This window comes from Lacerta agilis, chromosome 6, assembly GCF_009819535.1.
Source record: "Lacerta agilis isolate rLacAgi1 chromosome 6, rLacAgi1.pri, whole genome shotgun sequence".
NCBI lineage: Eukaryota > Metazoa > Chordata > Lepidosauria > Squamata > Lacertidae > Lacerta > Lacerta agilis.
In genome coordinates this window covers 36,417,893-36,445,388 of record NC_046317.1, presented here as the reverse complement: position 1 = coordinate 36,445,388, position 27,496 = coordinate 36,417,893, and the positions used below count along the sequence as shown (strand labels likewise).

At 39.8% G+C, this 27,496-nt stretch overlaps 1 protein-coding gene across 1 annotated transcript; it reads right to left on the bottom strand.

Annotated features, from left to right (window-relative positions):
- Positions 1-372: 372 nt before the first annotated feature.
- Positions 373-26,590, bottom strand: C6H1orf87 (chromosome 6 C1orf87 homolog). Its single transcript, XM_033151960.1, has 11 exons — positions 26,349-26,590; positions 23,733-23,952; positions 21,133-21,249; positions 20,190-20,447; positions 19,226-19,335; positions 17,869-17,980; positions 16,334-16,431; positions 12,739-12,809; positions 8,874-8,908; positions 7,343-7,496; positions 373-546 (listed from the first exon to the last, which is right to left on the bottom strand). Exons 1-11 carry the CDS (start codon positions 26,453-26,455, stop codon positions 386-388), a joined length of 1,443 nt encoding a protein of 480 aa, XP_033007851.1. The 5' UTR covers positions 26,456-26,590; the 3' UTR covers positions 373-385.
- Between the last annotated feature and the right edge of the window lie 906 nt (positions 26,591-27,496).

The window sequence follows — 27,496 nt, the reverse complement described above, 5'->3', positions numbered from 1 at the left end:
AAATCTCCACTAGAAGAATGTGTAATTTTGAAGATGCATTTTTACAAGTTCCTGTAACTTTGCTTGCCCTGCGACTTCTTGGGTACAAAATTTTATTGATAAGCGACTTCTCAAAATATCATTATGAGAAACAGAGAACTGAATTGCCTCCTACAAATTATTACATATTTGGTGTACAAGATCTGGAGAACAATAATCATATCCACTAATATTTCAAACAGAAAGCTTTATTAAAAGAGCACCGGTGGAAGATGGAGTATGTACTTTGACTTCATTTGGAAATGAAGAATTAATTAGAAGTATAAACTTTTCAGATACTCAGTAAGAACACCAGTAATTAACATTATTAGGCATGTACACATGAGCACTGTATTACTAGAAACAGTTACAGCTCCTTTAAGTAATCCAGCAAAGGTTCCAGAGGTATGTCTTGTCCAGGACGGAAAGATCGAAAAGCTTTATCAATTTTCAGTGGACTAAGGCACAGATCATAAATTTGATTGTAGTTATGGATTAGACGCTTGGCCTTTTCTTTTTCCAACTTGCCTGTATTTATTAGAGAGGAAAAGAGAGAAAGAGGAAAAAGGGGGGAGAGAGAAAATATTATCTTCCCCTTTGGACAAAATCAAACTTGACTATTGAGCAAACGCAACCCTGGTGGTCTGTTCACACATAATATCAAAGCACAGGGGTAGCCAATGCGGTGAGCTCCTGATGTTGGACTAAAGCTCCCATCAGCCCCAGCCAACATCGCCAATGGATAGGGGTGATAGGAGTTTTAGTCCCAACAACATCTGGAGGGCATCACGTGGCTACCTTTGTGCTACATTTCTTTTCTTTTTTTTTCTTTTTTTTCCTTTTTTTTTTTAAATAAAAATGCTTTATTTTAATGTTTCAAATTATAATACATACACATATTTCCGACAAAACATACACAACCTACATACATTTTTCAACATCTTAAAAACCAAACACTCCATCATACTTTCCTTATCTTCATCACACTCTACCCACCACCTTCCAACACCCCACACCCCACCCTGTGCATGACTTCCAGTCAACTCAGCTATAATTTCTTTCTGTTTCTCCTCTTTCTTTCTTCTAACACACTATTATTCCAATTTCTCGTTTATTTACAGTTCCCCTTTGTTGTCTAACTTATTTAATATCCAATAGTTGTAACGGAACTTGTTCATTATAATAGGAGATTTGACTTTTCAACATAATTTTTCAAGTATCCTCTGAACGCTTTCCAATCTTTGTCTGCCCTTTCTTTTGTGGTCCTTCCAATTTCTTCCATTATTTTAGACATATTGTGATATTCTAGAAGTTTGGCGAGCCATTCTGTTTTTGTTGGGATTGCTCCACTTTTCCAATTTTTTGCTATCAGTAACCTTGCGGCTACTGTTGCATATAAGTATAATGTTTTATCTTCCTTCTTTAAACTGTCTGGTACTATTCCCAGTAGGAAACCTTCTGGTGTTTTTTTAAAAGAGTATTTAAACATTCTTTTCATCTCGTTATATACAGTTTCCCAAAATCGGACTATGTTGGGGCAATTCCACCATATGTGTATCATGGTGCCTTTTCCTGCATTGCACCGCCAGCAGACATCTCCGCAGTTTTTATTTATTTTGGCTATTTTTTCTGGTGTTAAGTACCACCTGTGTTGTATTTTCAAATAATTTTCTTTCAATATATTACATCTAGTAAAATTCATATCTTCTTTCCATAATTTTTCCCATTGCTCTAACATAATATTCTTTCCAATATCTATTGCCCATTTAATCATTGATTCTTTAACTAATTCATCCTTTGTCTCCCATTCTAACAACAAATTATATAATTTGGATATATTTTTTGAAGTTTCTTGTAATAAATATTTGCTAAATTTAGAAGTTCCTTTTTCAAATCCTATTTTTTTATCTTTTTGTAATCTGTATTTAATTTGGGTGTACTGAAACCAGTCTGTAATATATGCCTTTATTTCTTCATAATCTTTTAACTTTAATACAGCATTTTCTTCTTCTAATACATCTTTATAAGTGACCCAATTTTCTTTCATGTTCCATTTTTTAACTGCGACTATCTCTGCCGGCGATGCCCACCATGGTATTTTGGGCTCTAGGATTCTTTTGTGTTTTTCCCAAATTTTGTAAATAGATTTCCTAATTATATGCCCCAAAAAACCTTTATGCACTTTTGCTTTTTCGTCCACTAGATAGGCATGCCATCCAAATCTCGTTTCCACTCCTTCTAGGTCCAATACGTCTGAATCGTCTAGTTTAATCCATTCTTTCAGCCAGGTCAGGCCCACCGCATCGTGATATAATTCTAAATCGGGGAGGCTAAATCCTCCTCTTTCTTTCTTATCAATCATGATTTTGTACTTTATTCTTGGTTTTTTCCCTGACCAAATGAAATTTGCCAAATCTTTTTTCCAATTTTTAAAGCATTTTTCTCCTCCTAATATTGGGATACATTGAAATAAAAACATCATCTTAGGTAATATATTCATTTTTATTACTGATATTCTCCCTAGTAATGATAAATTTAATTTGTCCCATACTTGTAAATCGTTTTTTACTTCTTTCCATACTTTCCCATAATTTTCATTAATTAAATCCATAGTATTTGTCGTTATGTTAATTCCCAAATATCTTAATTTTTTTTGAATGCCCAATCCTGTAATTTCTTGTAATTCCGCTTTATCTTTTTCTTTCATGTTCTTCACTAATACTTTTGTTTTCCCATAGTTTAATTTGAAACCTGCTAATCTACCGTATTCATTTATGCACTCTAATATTCTGGGTACACACTGTAAGGGATTTTCTGTTGTAATCATGATATCGTCCGCGTAAGCTCTCAGCTTGTATCTTTTAACACCCACTGCTATACCTCTAATTTGATTGTCTGATCTTATTTTCTCGAGTAATGTCTCTAATACTATTATAAATAACATTGGGGATAGAGGGCATCCTTGTCTTGTACCTTTGAATATATTGATCTCTTCCCCCATCTCTCCATTAATTATGATTTGTGCCTTTTGTTTATTATATATTGCCTTAATACCTTTTTAGAAATTTTCTCCTAAATTCATTTCTTCAATCAATTTCCCCATAAATTCCCATGAAATTTTGTCAAATGCTTTTTCGGCATCAATTGAGATCAGTGCCGCTTGCTTATCGGTTCTGATTTGAAGATATTCTATTATATCTATTATATTTCTTATATTATCTTTTATCTGCCTTCCCTGTACAAAACCAGCCTGATTCTTGTGTACTATTTTCCCTATTATTTTTTTTAACCTATTAGCCAATAATCCTGCATATATTTTATAATCAGCATTTAATAGAGAGATGGGCCTATAATTTGAAATTGATTCTAGATCCGTACCTTGTTTTGGTAAGAGTGTTATGTATGCCTGGGTCCAAGAGTCTGGAATGTTCCCCTTCTCTAGTGCTTCCTCTATCACTTCTTTTAATGGTTCAACTATTTCTTCTATCATTTCTTTATAATATTCTGATGGTATGCCGTCCGGGCCTGGGGATTTTCCTATTTTAGTCTTTTGAATTATTTCTTTGATTTCTATGGTTGATATTGGTTCATTAAGTAATTTATAATCTTCTTCTGCTATTTTTGTTAATTTGTTTTCTTTTATATATTTCTCTATCTCCTCTGTTGAGACTTCATCCTCCTGATATAATTTTTTATAATATTCTCCGAATTCTTTTTTGATTTCTACTGCATCCTTTATTGTTCTTTCTCCTATTTTTATTTTGTTTATTAATTTTTCACTTTTTCGTTTTTTTAATTGCCAGGCAAGTACCTTGCCTGGTTTATTTGCCCACTCAAAATTCCTATATTTCCAGAATTTAATTTGTTGCTCAACCTCTTGTTCTATGATTCTATTATATTCTATTCTCAATATTTTAATTTCTTCTTTTAGTCTCTCCTTATTTTTACTCATGTATGCTAATTTTTCTTTCCTCCTAATTTCTTTCAATAATTCCTTTTTCTTATTTTCTTTATTCTTATGTATTATTGAATTTTGTTGTATAAAGTATCCCCTTGCAACTGCTTTCCCAGCATCCCACACTGTTTTCACATTTATCCCTTTCTTCCAGTTGTTTTCAAAATATTCTTTCATCAGTCTTTTAGCTCCCTGAATTACACCTTGATTTTTTAGCAAAAAAACATTCATTCTCCACCTTTTGCTCCTTTTCTCCTCTTTTTCTTTAAGTATTAATGATACTGGGTTATGGTCAGTAAGTGTTTTGGGTAGTATTTCTGCTTTCTCTGTATTTATTGTCATGTCTTTGGTTACCCATATTCCATCGATTCTACTATGAGAATCGTTGGGTTCTGAGAAGTAAGTAAATTCTTTTTCAACAGGGTGTTTGTCTCTCCATATATCAACCAAATCAAGAATTTTCACCATTTCCACAAAGCTTTTTGGTAACTTCCCATCATTTCTCCCCGTCCCTTTCTGCAATCTATCTAATTCCGGTTCCATTACTCCGTTCAAATCCCCCAGCAGAATAATATTCATGTCCATATATTCCATTAGCAGAGATCTTACTTTGGCGTAAAACTCAGATTTCCCGTTGTTTGGCCCGTAAATTCCAACAACTACAATTGATTCTCCTTCTAATATTATTTTAATGATCACTATCCTCCCTTCTTCATCTACATATAATGATTTGGGTTCATACTTGCTTTTAACATATATTACAACCCCCCTCCTTTTCCTTACATCAGATGAGATGAACTCCTCCCCTAGCTTTGGTTTGACCAGTATTCTTTTATGTTTCCTATTAACATGAGTCTCTTGCAGACATATTAAATCCCACTTTTGTTTATCTAAGATGCGTTCTATTTTCTGTCTTTTCCTCCTATTATTTAAACCATTTACATTCCATGATAACAATTTGAATTTCATTCTTTATTAATTAAAAAAAAAAAAGGAAAAAAAGGGAAAAAAATTTCCTTTTTTTTCTTTTTCTTTAAAGGTCAATTGAAAGGCTTTCAGGTTTCTGTGTAAGTGAAAGAAATGAGTTTATATTTGTTATTGGTCTGGTTATTACCCCTGTTATAGTTCTTTATCCTTCCACCCTTTGCTGGACTTCTTCCTCCTCCTCCGATAGTTCTCCCTTTTTCCTTTCCTCTATTCTTCCTTCGCCTTTTCCTCCTCCCAGCTCATCACGATATTTCCTCCAGAATATGTCTGCTTCCTCAAATGTCTCAAATCGTCTTCTTTTTCCTTTAAAGTTGAAGGACATCCCCACTGGATATTCCCATCTAAAGGATATTGATTTTGTACTTAGCGCTTTTGTTAAAAATTGGAATTGCTGTCTCTTTTTTCTCAGCCTCGGTGGGACCTCTTTCATAATTATTATTTCTTTTTCGTCAATCATTAATTTGTTCTTGCTCTTTGTTTGAAGAATTTTATCTCTCATCCAACTCGATGTGAATTCGATAATGCAATCTGCTGGCCATTTGTTCATTTTAGCTTTTCTTGAATTCACCCTGAAGATTTTCTCTGTCTGTTCAATTATATCTTTTTCTTGCAGATGCAACCACTTTGCTAAAATGTCAATCATTTTCTTCCATATATCTTCCTTCTCCTCCTCTGGGATGTTTCTAAATCTCAAGGTCTTCTCTTTAATCTGCATCTGTATCATTGAAAGAGCATCCGCAGTGGCTTCCTGGATTGCTTTTTGTTCTTCCAGCTCCTTTTTCAGTCTATCTATTTCTTTTCTGTATTCTCTTTGTTCTTTACTGGCTTTTTTCACCATCTCTTCCATTTGCTGATTCTTGTTCTTTAATTCTTGCACTTTTTTATCTGTCTCCTTCATTCCTTCCAGGACTTCTGATAATTTCTCCTTTATTTCTTCGTTTTCCTTTTCATTTTTTTTCATTGTAGTCTCTAAATTTTCTAATTTCCCATCGATTGTATTAATTTTTTCATCCAGATCTTTTTTCATTTCCCCAATGTCCCCCTTCAGGCTCACAATGAGTTCTCTTAAGTCCATTTCCTGCTCCAAACCTGAGTTTCTTCTTTGTTGTTGTTGACCTGCAATTCCAGTCTGTTTCCTGGTTCCATAAGACATTTCGCGTTCTTTTTCCCAGCCACCAGATGTCCCTCTTTTCGCTTTCAAATTATTTTCCAGTTGTCTTTCCTTCACTGTCCAGTGGGTGTCGCTGTGTTCTTTATTTCCAGTCCACCAGTGTCCTCCTTTCTCTAGCTTGCTTCCGCTCTTTGTCTCTGTTACTTCCTTCTTCTTGGTGGAAGCTCAGCTTTTTCAGACCCTCGTCGCCATCTTTTTTGCTTTGTCCTCCTCCTTTCCCCCACAGCGATCCTTTTTCCCTTGTCCTTGCCTTCCCTTCAGAGATCTGCGTTTTATTTCAGAGCGGCTGCTTCACGTTCTTCTTTCCCAATCGCCAACTGCCTGCACCACTCTGCTTCGTTTGGCTTCAAGTCCGTTTCGGTTAGTGTGCTTTTAACAGAGTTAATTACAGTCTGAGTGACTTCTATACGTTCTCTTTATATTCCTTCTATTCTTCTGTTTTCCTGTTTATTTTGTGGTAGCGTTATTTTCCCCTCCGCTGCTTATTTTCTCTCCCTTTTTCCTTTTACTACAGTTCACTCTGCGGGAGGTTTTTTTTCCCCCTTTTTATGTTCTCGTTCCTCCCTTCTTCCCTTTTGTTTCAATCCTTTCCCACCGCCACCACTTTATGTTAGTTTTGATATAAAAATAGAAATTTCACCGTCTTGTAGCTGCTTCGGTAACATGAGGCTTTCTGCCGGTCTGCGTGTTGTTCTTCTCTGTGCCTTGGTTCCCCCCCACCTCAGCCGTTTTTCTGGCGAGGGGTGCCGGGATCCCAAATGGCACTGCCGAAGTTCCTTTAGCTTGGGCTTCCTTCCAAGCCTTCTGGGGGTCGTTTTAGCCTAACGTTCCCCCTCGCAGGCCGGCGTACACCCCGACTTGCCAACTGCAGTCGGAGCTCACCCGTTGCAGCCGCGGTGAAATCGGAAGTCTCCTTTGTGCTACATTTCAATTCTTTATAGCACAGCCAGTTGAAGATTAAAAACAGGTTGCTGTTGGTCCCCCTCATTAAAAGCAATTTGGTACAAATAAATTTATTGTGTCATCCTAAATACTACCAAGGAGTGAGTTAGTCACCTGTGCTCATAATTATAGGCCAATAATGTGCTATTGCCTATTTTCTTCCCTTCAGACATTCATGGATAATTATGAGCTTGACATGAAATACAAGCCAAATACAAAAGCCATCTCCTTAGTGTAGCAGCCCCTTCTCCAACCACAACTATTCTTACCTGTGTTTTTCACATCACACAAATAAAGAGCCCTCTCCAGTTTTCTGAACCGGTCTATCCAGGCATCTTGTTCCTCAGCATCAATGGAGTCATATGTGACCTCCTTCGTTTGCTCCCAAGTCTTGCCAGCACAACGGTTGGACCACTCTTTGTCCTTTGTCCAAATTACATCAAATTTTCAAAAGTTTAGTATTTGTCAACTTTCTATGAAGATGGAGGAGGGGATAACATTCGGTTTAAAGTATTAGTTCCTTCAGATCATCACTAGAGTAGTTGGGTCAATTTATTGGTTAAAGATTGGGAGATTACATTATATTTTGCTTCTATGACAGTCATTTGTGTGATTCAGAAATTAGTGTCCAGTCACAGGTTATGAGAGTTAGAATCCAATAAAAATATCTGGAGGGCCACGAGATTTCCCATCCTTGTCTAAGAGTGCTTTCAGGTGTGGGGAATATTGTTAGTTTTCCTGATTATAATGCTGGTGCATCTGTCAGATTTTCTAATGTTCCTTTCACACTGCACTACCTGTTGTGCTGTGGAATCATGACTTTTTGACCTAAATACTGGCTTGTTGCACCAAATTTCATTCACACCAGTGGGTGTGGTGTGACACAACAATGAATGCCATTGAACATAATTGATATTCCTCTCACCCTTTCCTCACCTGCGTGCTTCTGTTCCCTCATGAAAACAGCAGAAAGGAACATTATGCCGGTAAAGGTAAAGGGACCCCTGACAGTTAAGTCCAGTTGCGAACAACTCTGGGGTTGCGGTGCTCATCTCACTTTACAGGCTGAGGGAGCTGGCGTTTGTCCGCAGACAGTTTTTCTGGGTCATATGGCCAGCATGACTAAGCTGCTTCTGGTGAAAGCAGAGCTTGCACGGAAACGCCGTTTACCTTGCCGCTGGAGCAGTACCTGTTTATCTACTTGCACTGTGTGCTTTTGAACTGCTAGGTTGGCAGGAGCTGGGACCGAACAATGGGAGCTCACCCCATCATGGGGATTCGAACTGCTGACCTTCAAATTGGCAAGTCCAAGCAGCACAGTGCTTTAAACCACAGCGCCACCCGCATCCCAGCAAACATATTTCTTTCCCCCTGGAATCAAATAACTTGGGAATAAATACCAAATATGCACTACATTCCATTAGTTTTCAAGAAGTGGCTTTTACATTGTGTGAAAGTTGAAATGTAATGCAGAAACATCAGGGAAATTGTCATATGCCCTAGACAGTACTGGGCAAATTGCTATCAACCTCGTTTCCCTCTTCAGAGAAACAAGACAGACAACAATGGTCTTTTTACATAGTTGCATTCAGGATGGGAGCAGATGAATGTGATAAACTCCTTTGGGAAGAAGAGTGATACAAATTTAATCACTACTACTAATAAGAATAATTTCTGAGTTCTTTTGCTAGACAAGGTTCTAAGCAGTATTAAAGCTTTCAAGTGCAATTTCACAGTCCCATTTTACAAATGGGACTTTCTTAACAATTTGTGGATGAATCAATATAGTTTTGAAAATACCTGAGAGTCATCTTCACTTTTCTCCTTGTTTCCTCCTAAGATGAAAACAATTGTGAGGTATTTTATTGTTTATTAGTAGGGAAGTTGTATGCTTTCCATTTATTTGGAACAGGCCACTCTCAGATATGACATGAAAACTAGTGCTGTGAACTCTTAACCCTAATGTGATTGGATAAGCTCAACTTTGATTTGGTTTTCAGCCAACTTGACCTTGTTACCTTCCTAGAAAAATGCTGGGCAAATGTATTAATCATCACCAGACTTCAATGAGGAAACTGTGCTCTCTAGTGGCTGAAGCACACTAAGTTGCTTCTTGTTCTATGAGATTCAACCTCCAGATATTTTGGACTACAATGCCTACCAGCCTCAGCCAGCCTGGCTGATTGTCAGAGATGGGAGCTGCATTCCAAAACATCTAGAATGCACTATATTGACCTGTCATGTGTCATTTGTACCTACAAAATCTGACCTGCAACAATCTCTGGCCCTCAGACTAGCAGCAAGTAGCACAATTGGCATGGGACTTGCAGGTGGCAGTCATAGACAAGTCTCCAGTTCCAATCAAACATGGAAATGCATGCAAAAAAAGAAACTAGATTTTGTGTGCATAGCACTAGGTGGCCAAAAAGCCATGAGTGCAAGCAAATGGATGTTGTGGGGGTGGGAGGTTCATGGTCCAACTCTCCATGCACATAGGCTTTATCATCACCAGTTTTCCAAATGAGACTATCAGGTATTTGGAAGGGGTCAAGATTTAGATCCTCTGCTCTCCTCCATAGCAAATTGGGCAATGCCAATATGGGGTTCCATTTACTATTCACCAATTGAGTTTTGTGTGTGCCTGTACAGTGCTTTGTGAACTGACTCGTGCCTCAAACTGAAACCAGCAAATACTTACATGAAGAACAAAATTCTATTTGTCATATTTCCTCTCAGTTGCAGCCATTGATGGTTTTCCATTCCACATCACTGGCCATTACCATTGTAGATCCAATAACACTGTCAAATCTGAAAACCTATGTTTCCCTTGCTTATACCTCTTTGGACTATGTGGCATGGCAGCAGGGTGTGTATTGCAGTTAAGAGGGAAGGAAAGTGTGTGTGTGTGTGTGTGTGTGTGTGTGTGTGTGTTGAAATAGTAACACATGCCTGGGCTTAGGGAATGCATACAGGCCTTCTAGCCAACATGTGAATTCGCCTTGGGGAATGGGAGATACCATATCCTGGACAAGGGCAAGGAGCTAAATCTGAATTAGGAATGTCCTTTAGCTGAACCACTAAAGGAGAGGCAACTCAGGCAGGTTTTCAAAACAGGGTGGAGGGATGGTGATGGTAGCAAACTAGAATGGCATACAAGAAAACAGATCATTGTAAAAGTGGAAAACCTGTAGACTTCCATATACAGTAATGTTGGACTCCAACTCTCACCAACCCCATCTAATATGGCCAATGGTCAGGGATGATAGTAGCCGAGTCAATAACATGTGGAAGGCCACAAATTTCCCATCCCTGCCCTACAAGATGTCATAAATTATGCAGCCACAGTTCCTCGACTAATAAAAGGTAAAGGGACCCCTGACCATTAGGTCCAATCATGTCCGACTCTGGGGTTGCGGCACTCAGCTCGCATTACTGGCCGAGGGAGCCGGCGTACAGCTTCCGGGTCATGCGGCCAGCATGACAAAGCCACTTCTGGCAAACCAGAGCAGTGCACGGAATCGCCGTTTACCTTCCCGCCGGAGTGGTACCTATTTATCTACTTGCACTTTTGACGTGCTTTCGAACTGCTAGGTGGGCAGGAGCTGGGACCGAGCAACGGGAGCTCACCCCATCGCGGGGATTCAAACTGCCAACCTTCTGTGGTTTATCCCACAGCACCACCTGTGTCGCCTTCCTTGACTAATAGCCTTCTGCAAGTGCAGATTGTTGTGACTTCTTAAGGAGACTAGTTCATTTCCCCCCTATTAAACTGTCACCCTCACCTACATCTGTCTCTTTCACTTATAATGTTTAGTAGCACTCAGTTCCATAACCTTCAGTTTATATTCAAAGCCTTGTGGTGCTTGATCCTTGAGCAAAGATCTGTAATTTCTCATCTGCACTGTTTGGACAATGTAGTAAGTTATGGATGGTAGGCCAGATTGTGAGGCATAAAATTAAATCGTGGGAAAGATGAATCAATTCCCAGGAATGAATAGCATTTCTAGTTGAGAAGACAGCTGGTTTGCCTGCAGCCAGATGGTTAAAGTTCAAGCCCAACTGTTGCATGCTGATCAGTCTCTGTAGCAGTGATGGCTATTGGCTCAACTCCGTGCTTAGTCACCTCCTGAATATTAAGTATCCCAGAGAGCTTTCTAAAGATGATTAGATTAATACACTGCCTAAGTCAATGTCTCACAGCCATCACTCCTTTCACAATTTTCTTTTTAAAAAAAACCCCAAACCCACAATTAGCTAGCACTCTGTAAATCACATGCCCAACATTATAATTGTTTTAACAGGTGCATTGTAGTGCCTTGAGGAACAGTATTATACTACCTATTTCATAGATCTTGTGGAAGTGTTTTATAATACCACCTCTGTCATCTTTCTAAGAGTGCAGCATGAAGCACCCCCAGCAATTCCAGAACAAAATCTGAAAATTGTCTTCTACTTTTTAATACCTAAGGTTAGCTTCAGACGTGCAAGCTAATGGAAGATAGACCTATCAATCTAATAGCCATTCCAGCCAAATGGATTCTCCATGCTGAGAAGCACTCTGAATGGCCAGATGGTGTAGAGAGCGAATTCTTGTCACCATCATTCCCTGCTGAATAGCTTTGCTGAATGTATTGGGAAATGAATCTGGTCTAGATAGATCTTTGTCCTGATCCAGGTTAATATTTAAAATGTTATTTATAGGCAAAATGTTCTCTGGATTGCTCCCAAAGTAATGCATAGGAACAAGGCAATTATTATGTTTACAGGATGTTCGTAGTTCTCACATGATAGTCTCTCTTTCTGAAGTATTTGTCAAGGATGACTCTTAAGTTAGTATTTTTCATTTGTTAATTATGTTAGTAGCACGAATGCATTATATTACTAACAACTCATCTGGCTCCTTTCACCTCAGGCAAACCTTTCACCTCCTTGGGTGAGACTTCCCAGGTACATTCCAAGTGAATTGTACTCAGTGCATGTTGAAGTGCTTCAGTTTGGTGAAAACAACTTGCCCATTTAATTACTGAGAATTTCAGGGAGTGGTACCCTAACTGAAACTCCTCTAAGAAAGTCCAATGAAATTTCCTTAGTCATTATACCATGTAATTCTTGCAGGAATGATGGTGTAGGAAATCCCCAATAATTTGTTAATTCTCTCTGAGGCAAGTTCTGGACTGTGGTATTAAATTCCAAAGTGAGCTTCCGTGATTTGAAGGAGCAGCAAACTGTCAAGATTCATACTACCGGTATCTTCTCAGTGAAGATGTTCTGTTTCGGAGCTGATTAGCAGAGCTATTGCTAATTTTTGTTAATATATCGAATCTGAACTCAAGTCAAGGAAAACTGTTGGCTGTTAGGATTGTACTCCTCATCTTCCAGGAGGGCATTAGGATATAGTGGAAGTGATCATCCACCATTGCAGAGGACTTTCCTACTGGTAGTATCAAGCACAGGCCCCTGAAATGAGAGTGCTGTGATGGCAGGGCAGAGCAGAGCTCTGGATCAACTGGATCCATAGTTTTTCCACCCCTCTGAAAGGGGCCTGATGGGCTCTACCACTTGCTACAAATGATATATTTCAACAGCCTTCTCCAGAAATGTAAAATGTTGTTGCCACCTCGTAATATTTAGGTATGACCGGAATAACAGCAACTGCATAGCTTACTTCTGCAAACAAGCAGAGCAGGGTTGATCCCAGCCTGGACTTTCTTCAGAAACTCCACAAACGTTTTCCATCTACATAAGGAAACATCTCAAGATAAATGCAATATTTGAAACCACATCTCCTGTTCATTAGGTTCTCCTTCACAGCTTTCTATATTATAGCTACATAGGAAGATTATATGTAAGCAAAACCAAGGCATTAATGTAACGTCCATTATAATATACATAATATTATATACATTCATATAAATCATCCTGCTTTGCTTTGTTATAGTAATATTAAAAACCAGCAGAGATAAAACAATAACAATAAATTCATCCAGACATTGGCATACCAGTCCCAATTCATAACCTGAGTTTATATTACCTAGTAAAGATCACCGACAAAAAATATAAGCCTTCAAACCCTGTTGGAAAGGATGGGAAAGATGAGGCTGCCTACATTGGAAGAGATCGCGTTCCATAGTTGTGGGGCAACCACTAAGAAGGCCCTGTTACAAGTACAGTGGTACCTCTGGTTGCGAAAGGGATCCAGCGCGCAACCTGAAGTGCCATATCTACGCATGTGCGCGGTGCGATTTGGCGCTTCTGCGCATGCGCAAAGCGCAATTTTGCGCTTCTGCGCATGCGCGATGCACCGAACCCAGAAGTAACTCGTTCCAGTACTTCCGAGTTCGGCACATTCATAACCCGTGCCAAACACAACCCGCAGCGAACGCAACCAGAGGTATGACTGTACCTGTAAACCTGGTTATGTTCACTGGTAGACACCTAAGCTAGCCCTCTGGTCCCAAACCAACACTTTGAATTTTCCTTCTTCTGGAAGTCCTTTCTTATTAAGATTTTCTTATTAATCTATTTAGTAATAGATTTTTCTAATCCCTCCCCTGTGCTTCATTCTACTACACTTGTTCTTTATCAATTGGCAATTGTTGGAAAAATCTGCTCTTTGCCACTGGCCTCCTAAAGCTTCATTAACCTTTGAACCCGAAGGCATAAAACCAGCACTTCACTTTGGGACCAGTTTGGAGTCAATTGGACAAAGTTGAGTTTTGGTGTATCCTTATGGCCTCCCAGGGTGAGTGTCTATTACGAGGGCAAGGAAAGCGGGATTTGAAGCACAAAACTAGCACAAAACTTTGGCATCAGTTTTGGAGGAGGGATGTTCCTGAATTTCGGGGTCATAGGTTAATGAACGTGCCTACTAAAGTACTAGGAATTACCAATCTGTGTCAACTGTGATTACATTTCTAGCATTTACTCTAACATGCACACATACGATGCTCCCCTGATTTTTGCCAGAAGCTGAAGTATCTCTTTTAGTCAAACCAGTAGCTCATTCAGTCTGTCAGTTATGATAATCAAGAAGTGTATTGCCCATTTTTCTTAGCAGATGGTGTGTTGTCTAGGTTCAAGCAATGGTCTTTCCCAATTATGCTACCTGGAAACTGACCCAGGGGACACTGAGAAATGATTCATACCTAGAATCTCTTTTGCGCAAGGCAGGTAATCAGTTACTGAGCTAGAATCCTTATCAGAGAACCTGTAGGGTGTCAAGGGTAGACTTCATAACAAAGGAAGCAATGGTGCTTAAGAAGTTAATCCTTTGGTTATTCCTTTTAATGCACTCAGAAGGAGAAAGCAGTAAAGAAATCTATGGACTTCCTCCTGGAGTTGTTTCTCAGCTTATTTTTTCATGTCCTATTCACTTTCCATGTCAGGTTAAAGAGAGAGCATTACTTTGTGCAATGAGATTAATCTCCCATGACTGCTATCAGTCATGGTGGTGTATTGATCTTAAGCACATTTAATCACAAAGTGGCTCAGAGCTAGATTCTTGCTAATTACTGAAGAGTTTCATTCACAGTGGAAGCAGAGATTAAAATGGGTAATGCATAACTAAACCAATGACTCCGGCACACCCCATAGGTTTATTATGTTTATATTGGATTTAAAAACTTTTAAAAATGTAATTCTGAGTATGGCTAACCTTTGCTAAATGATTTTTCTTATATTTGGTTTTTTTGTGATGGTGGTGGGGGAAGCTTTGGCAAGTTGGTATGCAGTTGCAACTTATTTATCTATGATATGTTTAATTTAGCAAAGGGAGACATAGGCATTAATACAGAGCTATAGAAAGATCTATGCATTATAGACAGCTGCATTCAAGAAGCCACAAAAAGCTTCCCTTGAAAAGAGCAGAAATACAGAAGGGCACAGTCATAATATATGGTGATAACACGATTTAGTCCTCCGTAATATAGCATGAGCCAAGTTATAGACAGTGGATCGTATCCAACTAGGTCCTACTCAGAGTAGACCAGTTGAAATGAATGGGCATGAGTTGGTCATGACAATTTCATTGGTTCTACTCCGAATAGAGCTAACATTGGCTACAACTCAGCACTAGCAGGGAGTATTAATGGCCGATATTGTACTAGGGATTCATAGCCTCTATATATGGGTGCCAACTGAGTGGGAGAGAGAGAACTAAAACCTGGAACCTCACAGGACTAAGCTCTTATATTGCACCTCCAGACTCCTCAAAAAAGGGCAAAAATGTGATGGAGTCTTTTGCAGATATGCATGGTAATGACGAGTGTAATAAACATTTTCAAAGATTTAGATCTGAAGGTTAAATGGTGGGTATCAATGGAACCCACTGTAAAAAAAGAAAAAAGAAAATCTTTGTGGTGGTTGTTAGTAACATATGGTAAGCATAATATCAGAAATTTCTCAGTAACTACTTTCATATTACTTTGTGCTTGCATGCTATGCTAACCTATAGAACTGATGTAGTTGGGAGGCAGGGAACTTGTGACACTCCATATTATTATTACTCCATTTATTTTATTTATAACAAAATTAATACCTTGCTTTTTCCTACCAACTGCAGATGCCCAAAGCAGCTAACAGGTTCATAAACAACAGATTAAAATCAAACTAAGAGAACGTCTTGTTCAAAGGCAGAGGCTCAGGAGGTGTAACCTATAGTCAGCTGCTTTTGGCATGAGGGGATCTGATCTCAGTGTTATTAAAGCAGCTTCATGTAATGCATGGAAACACGGGGAGCAAACTGGACCACTTGTCCTTCTGTTCTAGCTCAATATTGTCCAGTGACTGGGGACATTCCTAACCCTACCTGGAGATGCCAGGGATTGAACCTGGGACCTTCTGCATGGAAAGTAGATGTTCTACTACTGAGCTATGGCCCTTCCTCAATGCATTTTTGCCATTCCTTCTTTCTCCATCACTGTGTGACACAGCTGTACCCAACAAGGACCAGACTACAAGTTTAGTGGACAGACAAGACAAAACTTGCCCCACCACCCCTTGCATGGGATGTCTTCTTGGCCTTGTAAGAATCAAACTTTTGCACACTCTGACTGAAATAACAAGGGAAGGAATGCATGCTATCTGGAAAATGGGGGGCATTTGGCAGAACCACCCAGCTGCTCTCAATCCAGCAATACATGGGCTTATGCTTTCTCTCCAGAAACCCAACTCCCTAATTGTATTGCCACATTCCGGGTCTGTAGGATCAAGATGCACACATAACGTACTGAAAGGAAGGAAGCATCTCAAGAAAAACTCACTCTATTTTGCCTCTTTTGCCAAACTCACAGCTGCTAACCAAAGCTTCCAAGATCCCAGTGGGCAGAGTTAGTCCGTGCTTTTTGCAAATGATCTCTGTCTGCAAATAAGATAAGTTTTGTTGCTGAACACTGCTAGCACATCACAAGATGAAAACAAGTTTTGAGAAATAAGGCCTGAAGTACTATAGTCAATGGGCACACACAATTAAGTGCAAACTATGGAAATGCATAACAAATTACTGTTTTGGAAAAATTGTATTTTTTTCCAAGCAACTGTCATGTGAAAAGCACAGTCCCAATCCAAGCTGGTGCTTTTCAGCTATGGAGACTGACAGAAATCAAGAGAACCTGAAGAACTCCTTGTTGACTTCATCCACCTCCAAACTGAGACCTTCTACATATGCTGTGTATAACTAAGAATTGTCCCTGCAAATATATATTTGTTAGACTAGCAAAATGCCTCCTGGTAAAAGGATTATATACTGTGTGTTTTTCCATAAAAGTTTGATTTTCATTTATGTGCAAAGTAAAATAAATACAATAAAGGGACTATAGTCGGTAACATTTTTTTAGGTAGACTAAACCCACCTTTCACACTGGGACCAGCAACACATGGAACTACTTAATACCAAATCAGATCAGTGGTCTATTTAACGCAGTATTGCGTAGACCAGGGACTTAATTGTTTGTTCAGACCAGCTTCTGAGTTCTCTCCTTCAGGTTGGAAATTTTGTTTTATGTAGAGTATGTACTGTACATGTTGTCTTGTCTATATCCTGCTCTCATGATATTTGGTATCAGTCAGGTGTGTTCTCATGGGATAAGAATGGACCTCCCCCGTCATCTGAGGTGCTCTGATGGGGAAAGAGAAGGGCTTGCCTTGGAAATGGAAGGGAGGCCTTGGTCCCACAGGATCCCAAGTTACCTCACTCCTCCAGTACATGCCCCCCAAAGCAGTGTGAAAAGCACACCAGCCCTCAAACTGAATTTCCCTCCATAAGAACCTGAAGGAGGAAAGAACTCCCAGGTGATGGAGGCAAGGAAAGGAAGAAAAACTTTCTGCCCTCCTATGTGAGCCAGGCAGATGTGTATATTTATCACCTACCTTCAATTCTCCCTCACTTGGTAAGAGAGAATTGGTCTGTTCCTCAGTTATTTCTTTGATCTACATTATCTACTGGCAAGAAGGTAGGGTTGGCATACGTCTGGAATATCCTGGACATAGCCGGGATTCTGCCGTCTGTAACAGCATCCAGGTGGAAATTGCTTAAGTGTCCGGGAAAACCTGAACATATGGCAACCCATGTTGGAAGTGTAGATTTTGTCAAATTTAATTTTAAAAAAAGTTTAAAAACTTTTTTTTATTTTGAGATTTTGCAAAAAAACGAAGAGAGCTCAACTTAGCACACACTTCTAAAAAATATGAAATATGGCAACCCTACAAGGAGTATGGCAGAAAAAACCGTTTTGTTATTGATAATCCACTACATCCTGAGTATACAACTAGGCTTGTAAACCAAAGAATCTATTTTTACCTCAGAGGGTGAAAGAAGACCTGAGCATGTCTTATCTTGTAGGCTCAGCTCTCCTTTATGTTCCTTCAGGGTCTGCTTCAAGGCCTGGAAGGCATCTTGCGGAGTCCAAGAGCTGTGGAATGATAATGCATGTAACGAAGGGGCAATTGAAATGGTAATTGCTGTTACAGCCCTATAGCTCACTTTTGACATTTACAGAAGTTGTAGGAGTGCTTTGCGAAAGACCTCCATCTGAGAGGCCAATGGGGGAACTTACTCAGTAATGCAGAGCACCTGGTAATAAAGCCATAGAGTATTACCACAAGGTGAAGAAGGATTAGATGTGAAACAAAACAGCCGAGAAAATCTAGGCTTCCAGACAGCTATGACATCATAGCTTACAATTCACTCATGGAACTGCAGGAAGTTCCTTGTGAAAAGGAGAAGGGCTAAGCCTGGTCAAAGCTTCCTGGATGCTACAATCTTTAATCCAGAGTTGGAGAAGCATTTTCAGCCTGAGGGCCACATTCCCTCACAGTCCACCTTCTGGGAGTTGCATGCAGGTGGGGAGCAGGGCCAGAGGCAAAAGTGGGCAGAACAATAGGTGTAAAACTTTTGCACAGCAGACTACATTCCCTCAGCTGCACACAAACAAGAAGATTCTGTACACCCATCTCTTTGCAAACAAGCAAGAAACATTATCTACTCTGAGTAGAACCTAGGGGGATGCAGGAACCCCATCACTGATTTAGTGAAATGGTGGGCTTATAACAACAGTTGATATTGCTGCAAATATTACAGTCAATGCTTAATGATGAGAGCAGAGACCAGGAAAGTATGTGATATAGCAAATGTGTCCCTAAGGTCATTTCCATCCAGATGAGGTACGCCAGTTTATGATGAATGAATACTTATACACAGACTCTGACCAGCATCCTGGCTATACTTATGTTTTAAGAGACGCTCCAGAGCTCAGCTGCCAAAGCAGCAATATATATATCTCACATAAATGCACACAACTCCTTGCCAGTCTTCTTTGCCAAGGTTAATTAAGGGAAGTCTGTATAATCTCCACTGATGCATCCCAGCAGGCTGCAACGTAGGTGTTCACAGACTCCAAATATGTTTCGTTAGCAGAGATTTGGATGGCTGCAAGATAAAATCTGTCCTCTTGAGTACTACATGGTTTTTTTTTTGTAAATGTCACAAGTGAGCCAATTTTTCATTTGGAATCCTTTTGAGTGGCTTATAATTACTGCACCTATTAGATCCTGACCAGATGGAAAGTAAGACAGGAAGATTGTCAGAAGGGTGAAGGAGTTCAGATACATTGCTCATTTATTAACTGTAAAGAGTATACTGAAATTTAAAATAGAACCTTTTGCGATGATTCTCCATATTTTGACTCTTCCTTGGAAGGGCTTGTGTTTGCTGTGTCTTGCTTGCTGTCACTGGCATTAAAAACTGGAGCAATTTTTCATAATTTACCTGCATCACAAGCAAAAAGGTTTATTTTCAAAACATAGCTTGAAAACAGGGTTTTAAAAGAAAAATCAAATCTAGTGGTGTAGGAAAAGACTGATAACATTCGTTGAATTAACTTCATTGAACCTATTTTTGAGATATTTGTGACTATAACCAATAAAAGCACCCTTCTGTCTCTTCCCAAACCCTAGTAAGTGCTGGGCTTTGGGAAGGAGGTGTGAGGGATCTGACAGGGTCCTAGAGTCCTCCTACCTCTTTCCCAAAGCCCAAGTAGCACTTTCCCAGTTTTGGAAAGGAGGAGGGAGGACTCTAGGACCCTGCCAGAGCCTTGCACCCTCTTGCCAAAGCCTACTGTCTCCCGTACCCAGCTTTGGGGAGGTGGCAAAAGGGCTGGGGGAGGACTGTCAAATTTTGGCCTCACATAGGGTGCCATATTAGCAGGGTCTGTTCCTGTTCAACTATGCAGAGCATTCTGTCCCCACCTATCTTCTCCCCCAACCCTATACTGTATACAACATCAAAGTCTCACATCAAATATAACTGATCTGTGAGAAGGACTTTATAATCTGAAAATAGAGACAATGTATGTACTTCTGTAACCCAAGAAAATCTTTAATAACAACACTATGTACAGCAGTCTAAGTTTAAACAATGTTGCTGCAGTTCTGCTGTACATAATTAAAAGGGTTGCATGGATATATAAATGGAAAATAGTTTTTTTACCCAAAAAATAAACAGCCCACCTTTTTTTCTCCCCTGACCTATAACATCAATATTCCAAAAACACAAGTATGTCTGAAGAAATCCAATCTATTGAGCTCAGCATCATTTTTGTTTAAAATGTTGTATTAACATACCAGTTCTTGGTCATTTGCTTTTGAAAATCTCTTGAAAAGGAGTTTGACAGTGGGTAATTGTAGAGGGACTTCATACTTTAAAAGCAGATGGCTCAGCTGTGCCTGAGACAGAAGTCTTGAAACTCTGGGATCCAAAACCTTACATTCTTCCTGAAGTTTTTCTAACGTAGTTGGGTTCAAAGGGCACTGCTCAAGTTCATTTCTGAGGATACCCAGAAGAGAATCATTCTCTTCATCCATTGGTTTTTGAGCGATATCCTGAGGAAAGGAATGCTTTAAAGTATGTGTAAGGTCTAGCAATAAATTTATTACAGTATTTGATTTCATATCTCCCATTTACCCCAAGGTCCCATACTTTTAATGCATTTACATTTATGTGAACTGCTTTATAAACTCTTTGGGCAGAAATTAGGGACAAAATAGCAAAGCCAGGAAGTTTTGCATTCCTACATGTGTGGTAGGATGATGAGGGGGAAATTACACATACACAATAACAACATGCCAGTTTCCTGCAAGACAGCTAGCTGTTACCCACATTTTCTGTAGTCAAATCCTGTAGAGTTGAGTCCTCACTTTCTTCACTGAAATTTAGGAAATTTCCCTCCCCCGCTTTTAATTCTCTTCAGCCTCCCTGATTGAAAGTACGGAAGGACAGTTAAGATGTGTGAGGTATGCAGTCTACCTAGGGCCCACTTCTGAGTGACATGCATCAGATTATGCTGTAAGCATCTGAAAACAGCCAACCACTCTGATCCTAATAGCATTTACTTGCAAGTAAGTTAAAAAAAACAACACCCTGTGTAACTTTTTTCCAGATATGTCTGCCCTTGATGTGGCCTTGGCCTTAAGTATTTTAAAACACTCTAATATGAAAAATGCCCAACCGTCATAACCCAGACACCTGAAACTGCAAATTGCTTTGATTATACTTAAGTTCAGTTACCTGTTGTCTTTCAAGTTTCTGAGTTTCCATAGATGGTTTTGGGAGAGCATGAATGTAGGACAAAGACTTGTCACCAGAGGGAGCAGTGACACAATGTGTATTCAGCGGTTTTAAACCCTTGGATAACAAGCAAGCAGTTAGAAGAGAGGCAATCAAAGAAACACATTCATTCTGTAAAGTAACTGTAGGTACTGAAAGCACTTTGCATGAGGAAAAAGAGCCCTAAAGTTCAGAAAAATTATCGCATATCAAATATTATATTCTTTATAAACAAACAGGAGTTATGCATGGACTGCAGAGATTTGGTTTAAATACCAGTTCAGTCATAAAGCTCACCCTTGGCCAGCCACTCTCGGCTTAGCCTAGGAACTCAGGGAATCCTAAGATCTCTCTAGGCTAAATGATAGTGACTGCTCCAAAGATAAATGCTTTGTTTTGTAGCTTTGCGGATTTCCTAGGACTTTCTTGCACAAATATGACACTCTCCACAGCATCATATGTGTGACTTAGCTGGTGGCTGTTACTCAGAAAGAGGTATACCCCCACCCTTTCTTTCAAGCATTCTTTAAAATACCTGGGATCAGTGCTTTTTTCTGGGGTGTGTGTGTGCATACCCCTAAATATTTTGTGAAGCTAAGTTTGGCCTCATTGAGGGGCAGTATTTCAATATGAGTAGGAAAATGAGAGTATCCCTAAATATATATATTTTTTAGAAAAAAAGCACTGCCTGGGATTGAACCCAGGGTTCATCCAGAAATTATCCCTCTCAATGAACCATGGCCCATTTTTCAAAGTTAATATTTTGCTTACTAAAAGGACCAGATACAGAACTACCAAGCTGTCAGTATAAATCAACCCTTGAAGGTGAGAACTCATTGCGCTAGTAATCTCTGCCGTGATATAAGAATATATAATAGAATTATAGAGCTGAAATAGACCTTGGAGATAATCTAGTCCAGGGATGAGGAACCTGTGACCTTTCATCTGTTCTCGGACTCCAACTTCCATCAGCCCCAGCCAGCATGGCCAGTGGTTCAAGTTCATGGGAGCTGTAGTCCAACAACATTTTTGAGAGCCACATGTTCCTCATCCTGGATCAATGCAGTAATCCTGAAACTAGAAGAAGAAGAAGAAGAAGAAGAAGAAGAAGAAGAAGAAGAAGAAGAAGAAGAAGAAGAAGAAGAAAGAGTTTGGATTTGATATCCTGCTTTATCACTACCCCAAGGAGTCTCAAAGTGGCTAACAATCTCCCATCCTTGACAGGTAGCCACCCAGCTTCTGCTTAAATATCTCCAGTGAAGCAGAGCTCACATCTTCCTGATGCAGGCTGCCCCACGGTCAACTGTCTATTATAGTTAGGAATGTTTTCCTAATGCCTATCCGTGCAACTAACCCAGGGACTAGCTTAACTGGTGACTAATACATGTAAATAATAAATAAATGCCCACCCATTGGATCTCCTCCTCTTCTGCGGAAGGAAGGAAGGAAGTTTACCAAACACACAATACCAAAATACTAACTTTGAAAGCAAAGGTAAATAATAACAATGCCAATTATTCTCCTGCCATATGCTGCAAATATTCCAATACTGTTATGTTAAGATATAACAAAGCTCTGATTTGTATTGACTGATAGTTTTTGCTTGAATTTGTGAGCATGTATATATTAAGATAGGGACGCGGGTGGCGCTGTGGGTTAAACCACAGAGCCTAGGGCTTGCTGATCAGAAGGTTGGCGGTTCGAATTCCCGCGATGGGGTGAGCTCCCGTTGCTCAGTCCCAGTAATGAGAGATGAGCGCCACAACCCCAGTCGGACATGATTGGACCTAATGGTCAGGGGTCCCTTTACCTTTTTATATATTAAGATGGTGGGGAGATACAGGATCCCAGTCAGATCAGACTATAATCTCATACGAAGAGGTCCACTGTCTACTGGATAATATACAATCCCCTCCCTAAACAAATGGTGATTCCATATGATCATGGCAGCCAATATTATATTATAGACTCCAGACATTTCTAGACTCCAACTCCCATTATCCCTGACCATTGGCCATGCCAACTGGGGTTGATGGGAGTTGGAGACCAGCAACATCTGGACTAACCACAGGTTCCCCACCCATTTTATAACTAGTCTATTAGTTATAATTTACCGGTAGGCCTTATGTTATATATATAGCTAAAGTATAATCCAGATGTGTATGAGAGCCAAAACACTGAAGAATGAGAAGAGATGTTTACAGAATGGGAAAGTAAGAGAAAAATCAAACTAAAAAAAGCAACAGCTATGAACTGGAAGCATAAGCAGTCAAAATTTTAATGTAAGGCAATTCTGTTTGGAGGAGTTGAAAGTTTTGTGATGACAATTGTTTCTTGATACAGGAGTTCTCTCATCAGAATTTGGTAGCAGCAGAATGTTCTTTTAACTGGACACCACTGTCATTATTTATCATCATCATCATTAGTAGTAGTAGTCATAACAATAGCCACAGTAGTAGAAAAGATACCTATTAACCATTTATGTTGTTGTTAGTTAAAGAGTAAAGTCTGATGCTGAGTAGGAAACCTATAATAAGCGACCAGTAGTTGTAGCGACTCACTTTTTTGTCCACGGATCTGCTATCACTTGTCTCTCCTTGTTTAGACTTTTGTTCTTCCTTTTCACCTTTGTTCTGTTGTTCATCCCTGAGACCATAATGGATCTGTTGACAAGGAGGCCTATTGAGGCCTGGAGGGTTTCCATGTGCCTGTCTTGCATTGTGTGGAGCTAGTGTCCTGAGCATGGATTGTGTCTCTGTTTTTACACCCTCCTTTGCTTTGCTGTCAGGAAACAAGCATACAGTATATTTACAGTATACAGAGGCAAATACATACTCACTTGCGTTGTGGAGAAAAACCAAAAATATTTGTTTCCTGGAACATTTGCTGGTCAGACTGAAATGCAGTATAAAGGAGGTATGCACTATAATAGTTATAATCACTTTATGTTCAATTCTGAACACTATAATCTCAAGAAAGAAACTTAATACAGTTCCACTAAACCTTGTTTATATGCAAATTTCAACAAAATGGTACCGGTTTATGAATTCCACCTTTCTCAGACATGTGTGCAAGATGGCAGACAAACAATTTCCCAGTGTGGCATAAGTAAGAGGGATTTGCAGAAGACTTGCTAAAATCAAGTCAAGACAACAAATATGATAGAAATCGAGTCTCAGCACATTTGTTCAGCCAGCGGAGGATCAAAATAACATGGTGAAGAAGTAGGAAAGTCCCATCCCATTTTCACACAGCCTCCAGCGAAAATTGTACAGAGACCAGTTAGTGTAATTTCCAGCAGCAACCACCAACCAGTCACCAAAAAAGGAATGGGTGAGGGCAAGGTGGAAGTAAGGCCTGGGGAGCTCCAAATTGCCTGCAAACCACAGGTGTCCACATTCTTCCCCCTGCTAGAAATTACTCATCTGTACAAGAAAGTGGCAAATAATCATGTGAGGCTGGCCTCCATGTAATCAGGTGCTTGTTTGGAAGTCATGGCTCTCACAGCCGACTATTTCTTTATTTATATATACATACCCCACCCATCTGGCTGGGTTTCCCCAGCCACTCTGTACGGCTTCCAACTAAAAAATTAAAAATACATTAAAACATCAGTCTTTAAATACTTCCCTAAACAGGGCTGCATTCAGGTGTCTTCTAAAAGTCAGATAGTTGTTTATTTCCTTGACATCTGATGGGAGGGCATTCCACAGGGCAGGCTCCACTACCGAAAAGGCCCTCTGCCTGGTTCCCTGCAGCTTCACTTCTTGCAGGGAGGAAACAGTCAGAAGGCCCTCGGAGCTTGGTCCTCAGTGTCCAGGCTGAACGATGGGGATGGAGATGCTCCTTCAGGTAGGTAGTGGCCCCACAATAGTCTTTATTAATTCAGCACCACCCTCAGATGCAACACTTACTCAGTAGGACTTATTTTGAGTAGATATGCATAGTGCTGCACTGTTAAAAAAATACTTCCTCTCATTGTATGACAAAGCTGTTTTGAAATGGAGAAGAATTCCAAAAGCAGGTTACATTATGGCTAATCACTCAGAGGAAGAGACATATTCTAACAGGACCTCTTGGGCATACCTTGTAACTTTTGGGATCCTGGCCATTATTAATGCCATTCTTTTTAAAGCATAAAACCAAGCTGTGCAATTAAACCTTTTGATACTTTATCAACCAGAAAAGAAAGTTCAGTGGTGGTAAGTCATTTATATTAACAAATGTCACTGTGTTCCCATTCAGCCTTTCTCAATCTGAAAAACACTTGTCTGAAGAACTTTGTTTTTTTATATAAATCAGTGTCAGGGATGTGTGAGAATAACAATTGCAGAACAATTTTCTCCTTGCTATTAACTTGAGAGTCTTTGGGTTGCGTTCGAGGTAGCACTAAGCAAAGCTCTCTTGTCAGCACAAGGGTTTTTCTTTGTGCAGTGGAAAGTTATTTCTATCTCCTCTCCACTCATTGGTCCCCCCCCCCCACAATTCTCCTGAGCAGATTGAGGGGAGTTGTGGAGTGTGTATGGAGAAAGGAGGGGAAATCCTGTTGCACTATTGCTAATCCTTGCACCAGCACAACTATATTGTTAAATATTCCCTACTGTTATACTGGCTATAGTGCAATGTTTATCTTTCCCCAGACGGCTGGTACACAAGCAGCAGACCCTGTGGTGAAAAACTATTCCTAGACTGCATTGGGGTGTACATAGTGTTAGGAGAGGGGTAGTACCACTAGTGGGGGACATGTTGTGCTCCTTCTGAGGTAATTTGTCCACTTTTGGTCCCCACCCTGCACTCAGCTCTCACCTAGAAGCTGTCAGCATGTGACAGCAGCCATACCCCAAGAAGTGGTTTCAACTGGCTGGCTAAACCAGGTGAGGGTAGCAAATGGAACAGCTAAAGGAACAGCTTTTTCTTGTAATATGCTGTTTAAGATGTAGACTAGGGCTGTGTATGCTTGACAGTTTAAAGTCTATTTGATACATCCCATGGGTGCATATTTTTTGGGTCGTTCACATGACATTGTCCTCATATAGGTAGCAGCATACTCATCCCATTTCTTTTGGATTTTCCCAATCCTCAACTAATTTGGTGAAGAGGGAGGAGGGAATCCAACATAAAATTATATAACCTCACTAATATATATCAAAAATGTTTCTTCCAGATAGCATACTTACCCATCAGTCTTTTCTACAAGGCACCGGACATATTTGCTCCCAATAATTTTTATGACAGTCTCATAATTTGCATTGAACCCATATGGAATGTTTCTGACTGAAGCCATTGCCAGCACCTGCTCGCTATGCAAGGCTACTTCCCTGTAACTTCAAAAAGCAAGAATTTAGAGGCTCCCTATCATCCCTTTTTCTTTAAAAACAGAACTGAAAATTCATAGTTAGGATTCCCATACATATTTTTGGGCAAGGGTCTACTCATGCTCATGGTCTTAATTTTCACATGACTATCTTTCTATGTAACCTGTTGGGTTAACAATATGGTATGAGAGGGAGATCTCACACCCCAAGGAAATTATAATTTAAAGTTAATGTGGGAGTCAGGATGAAAAACAAATAGACAGGGCACAACAATGCTATTTGTCCTCAAAAAACTATCTTTCTGTAGGGGCTGTCTTCCACTACAGTGATTGGCCCAAAGCCAGCACATTCTGGTTCAATTATGGATACCAACTTTTCAATATAAAACAGTTGTTCAGTTTCTGCCTCAAATCCTGCACATTTAGAGGGCTAAATTATATATTTTGAACAGTTAAAACACCTTAAGGAGGATCATTCACCTCTTGATATTGTGTATATTTGGCATGGAAAGTTAATTCTACCCCCCCCCCGCCCCATTCTTCTTGTTGCTGTTGCTGTAGCATGAAGTAGTTAACAAGTTGAGAACCAGATAGCTCTTTCTTCCTCAGAACAGCACAGTCTGCACTTAGTAATGTAACAGCTTGAACTTGTTGTTGTTGTTTAGTCATTTAGTCGTGTCCGACTCTTCATGACCCCATGGACCAGAGCACGCCAGGCACTCCTGTCTTCCACTGCTTCCCACAGTTTGGTCAGACTCATGTTGGTAGCTTCAAGAACACTGTCCAACCATCTCATTCTCTGTCGTCCCCTTCTCCTTGTGCTCTCCATCTTTCCCAACATCAGGGTCTTTTCCAGGGAGTCTTCTCTTCTCATGAGGAGACCAAAGTATTGGAGCCTCAGCTTCAGGATCCGTCCTTCCAGTGAGCACTCAGGGTTGATTTCCTTAAGAATGGATAGGTTTGATCTTCTTGCAGTCCATGGGACTCTCAAGAGTCTCCCCCAGCACCATA

What these genes read in the sequence shown, in the direction of transcription:
- C6H1orf87 (XM_033151960.1), bottom strand. Translation starts at nt 26,455, where the DNA reads ATGGCTTCAGTCAGAAACATTCCATATGGGTTCAATGCAAATTATGAG. An exon ending in GGCAAAAGAGGCAAAATAGA is followed by an intron (nt 12,810 to 16,333) that starts GTGAGTTTTTCT and finishes TTCCTTATGTAG; the next exon opens with ATGGAAAACGTTTGTGGAGT. An exon ending in TGCTCTGCTTGTTTGCAGAA is followed by an intron (nt 8,909 to 12,738) that starts GTAAGCTATGCA and finishes TTTTCATCTTAG; the next exon opens with GAGGAAACAAGGAGAAAAGT.